At 39.0% G+C, this 2,537-nt stretch overlaps 1 protein-coding gene across 1 annotated transcript; it reads right to left on the minus strand.

The window, feature by feature from the left end:
* Positions 1-780: 780 nt before the first annotated feature.
* LOC306902967 (C3a anaphylatoxin chemotactic receptor-like) lies at positions 781-1,386 on the minus strand (the record flags this gene model as incomplete). The annotated part of the gene is made up of 2 exons (XM_079471887.1): positions 781-898; positions 1,271-1,386. The coding sequence occupies 2 exons, from the start codon at positions 1,384-1,386 to the stop codon at positions 781-783; spliced, it is 234 nt and encodes a 77-aa protein (XP_079328013.1).
* Between the last annotated feature and the right edge of the window lie 1,151 nt (positions 1,387-2,537).

The raw sequence follows: 2,537 nt of genomic DNA on the forward strand, positions 1-2,537 counted from the left end.
CTTTTTTTTCTTCTCTTTTTCATTCATTGAGCTTGCTTGAAAAGCTTGCGCGCCAACGTCATTCATTTCATTGGATCACTAGCTGGTGACGATGCAGCCTGTGGGCGGGCTTAAGAGTCCACACGTGGGGTAGAAGGTTCTCTTAGCCGCTGAAAGCTTTCCTCGGCCTGGGTGAAAATGGGTGGGCCCAGGCCCACCCGGGCCCAATGGTAGCGCCGCGTCTGGTCTGACGTTGATATATTTAAAAAACTTCTCTACTGCGTCTGAAATCTCATACTAGTACGTACTGAAGTAGATGTTTTCGTTTTTTGGGCTCGTTTTTTACTTAAAATTTGTGACCACCGCTTCTGTATGTTGGGACAGAGGTCAGCCTTTAGCCAGAAGTTCTTGTTAATGCGCATACTGCCTATGCTGAAAGCCATAGATCATAGGTAATACTTTTATATATAAATATTTTTGTAAAAACAAATGTATCCACTTCCATTACAGCGCCGGGAAGAGCAAGAATATTATTCAATTTAGCTCCAATTGTGGTCCACTTAAAGAAGAAGGTCTTGGGATGGCTTGAGGGTGAGAAGAATTTAGGCTAATTTGATTTAAATGAATTTTGATTCCTCAGTTCCTCATCACTGATACATGGCTTGGTTTGTTTGGATAAGCCTGACACTGACAAAACCAAGAATGACAATATGGGAGAATGGGTGAGAGTTGATATCTCCAATCATGTATACTGTAGACCGATGGAACCTGGTGACTCTAAAGGGCGTGAGCAAGATGAGTTTAATGTGAAATCAGATGATCCTCAGTAAAAGCCGTCTCGAGCACCAGCAGCAGAGATGTTTTAATTTTCTTCTTAAACTCTTCACACATGAACACATAGAGAAAGGGGTTCAGACAGCTGTTAAGATAAATCATGGCGGTTACAAACGATGTTGCAGTTTCAATATGAACATTTTTCAAACTCCAGTCTCTTAACTGTACAACATGACAAGGAAACCAGCATATGAAAAATACCAGAATCACAGATATGACCCGGAAAGGACGAAGAGGATTTCCCCTTTTTAGACGTTTCACCCGCACACCAATAGCTATGTATGAAGACAGAATGATGAGGAAGGGAATTAGAAAGCCTACCATAAACCTGAATGTGGTCAGAGGCAATCGGAAAGCAAAGGATTTTATGGCACAGTGTTTAAATCCATTAAGTTCCTCTACAGAATATGCAATGGCAAAGGGGATGCTGAAGCAGACGGATGAAAGCCACACAAACATACAGATAATTCTGGCTTTGACCAGAGTCCGTTTATTTTGAGCCCACACAACCATCCATGTGCACATGCATCGATCCAGACTGATAACGGTAAGGAAAAAAACGCTTGCAAACATATTTTGTATTTTCAGAAAGTGTGAGTATTTACACAGGAAGTCACCGAAGGGCCAAAGGTTTTTTTGATAGATGGCAACAATGCAGAAAATCATGGACAAGAGGAAAATGATGTCCGCAATCGCCAAACTAAGAAACCAGTTGGAGTTGACTGTCATCTTCATTTTGTAGCTGGTCACAAAGATGACAAGACCATTTCCAATGACACCAATCACTAAGATGGCAACATATAAGAATATGATGAAGATTTCTCTGTTTTCTAAACCCATCCACTCTCTGGGGTGACTGTTGACTTCTGTCAGATTTTGAAGTCCCCAAAGTGATGTCCACTGCACAAAGAAAAGAGAGAGATGCCACATGATTTCAAACTCATGTGCAATGAAAAGCAAGCCAAAGCAAATACACTCTTAAAAATAAAGGTGCTTACAGGGTTCTTCACAGCGATGTCCTGTTTGGTTCCACAAAGAACCATTCAGTCAAAGGTTCTTTATAGAATCTCATTCTTATCTTTTTAAAAACTGAAAAACCCTTTTCGCCACAAAGAACTTCGAAACAGAAAGGTTCTTAGGATGTGAAATGTTCTTTATGGAACCATTTGGACAAACAAGATTTTTCAATGGCATCGTAAAGCATTTTATAAGAGTATAGGCTTAAAATCAGAGTCTGGTGATTTAAAAATGTTAAATAAAAAATGATGCATTGGACATCTTGCTTCATCAACCTCTACACTCTTAAAAAAGGTGCTTCCAAAGGATATTCAATTGCATAGAAGAACCTTTTGGTTCCATAAAGAACCTTGAACATCTTAAGAACCTTTCTGTTTTACAAAAGGAAGGAACTGGAAGAAAAAAAAAGCTTCCCTTTAAAAAGATGTAATAAAATTCCACCCCAACACATACTCAACACGTATGCAACAAGTCTTTTAAAAACAGAAATTATTTGCTACATTATACATATACAATATACACATATACAAACATAGAAATATGATATATATGTAGCCTACTGTACACTCTTACCCATTCTATTGTTTTTATTTCCCTCTTTTTGACTTTGTGATGTTGTCCAAACCCAAGTCTCTGCATGAACAATTAGTGGCAGTTTGTTTCTGTATAAAGGACAGATTATGGGTGGGGTGATGATGTAGGAAGAC

The sequence above is a fragment of the Barbatula barbatula genome, assembly GCF_947034865.1.
Source record: "Barbatula barbatula genome assembly, chromosome: 13".
NCBI classification, from domain to species: domain Eukaryota; kingdom Metazoa; phylum Chordata; class Actinopteri; order Cypriniformes; family Nemacheilidae; genus Barbatula; species Barbatula barbatula.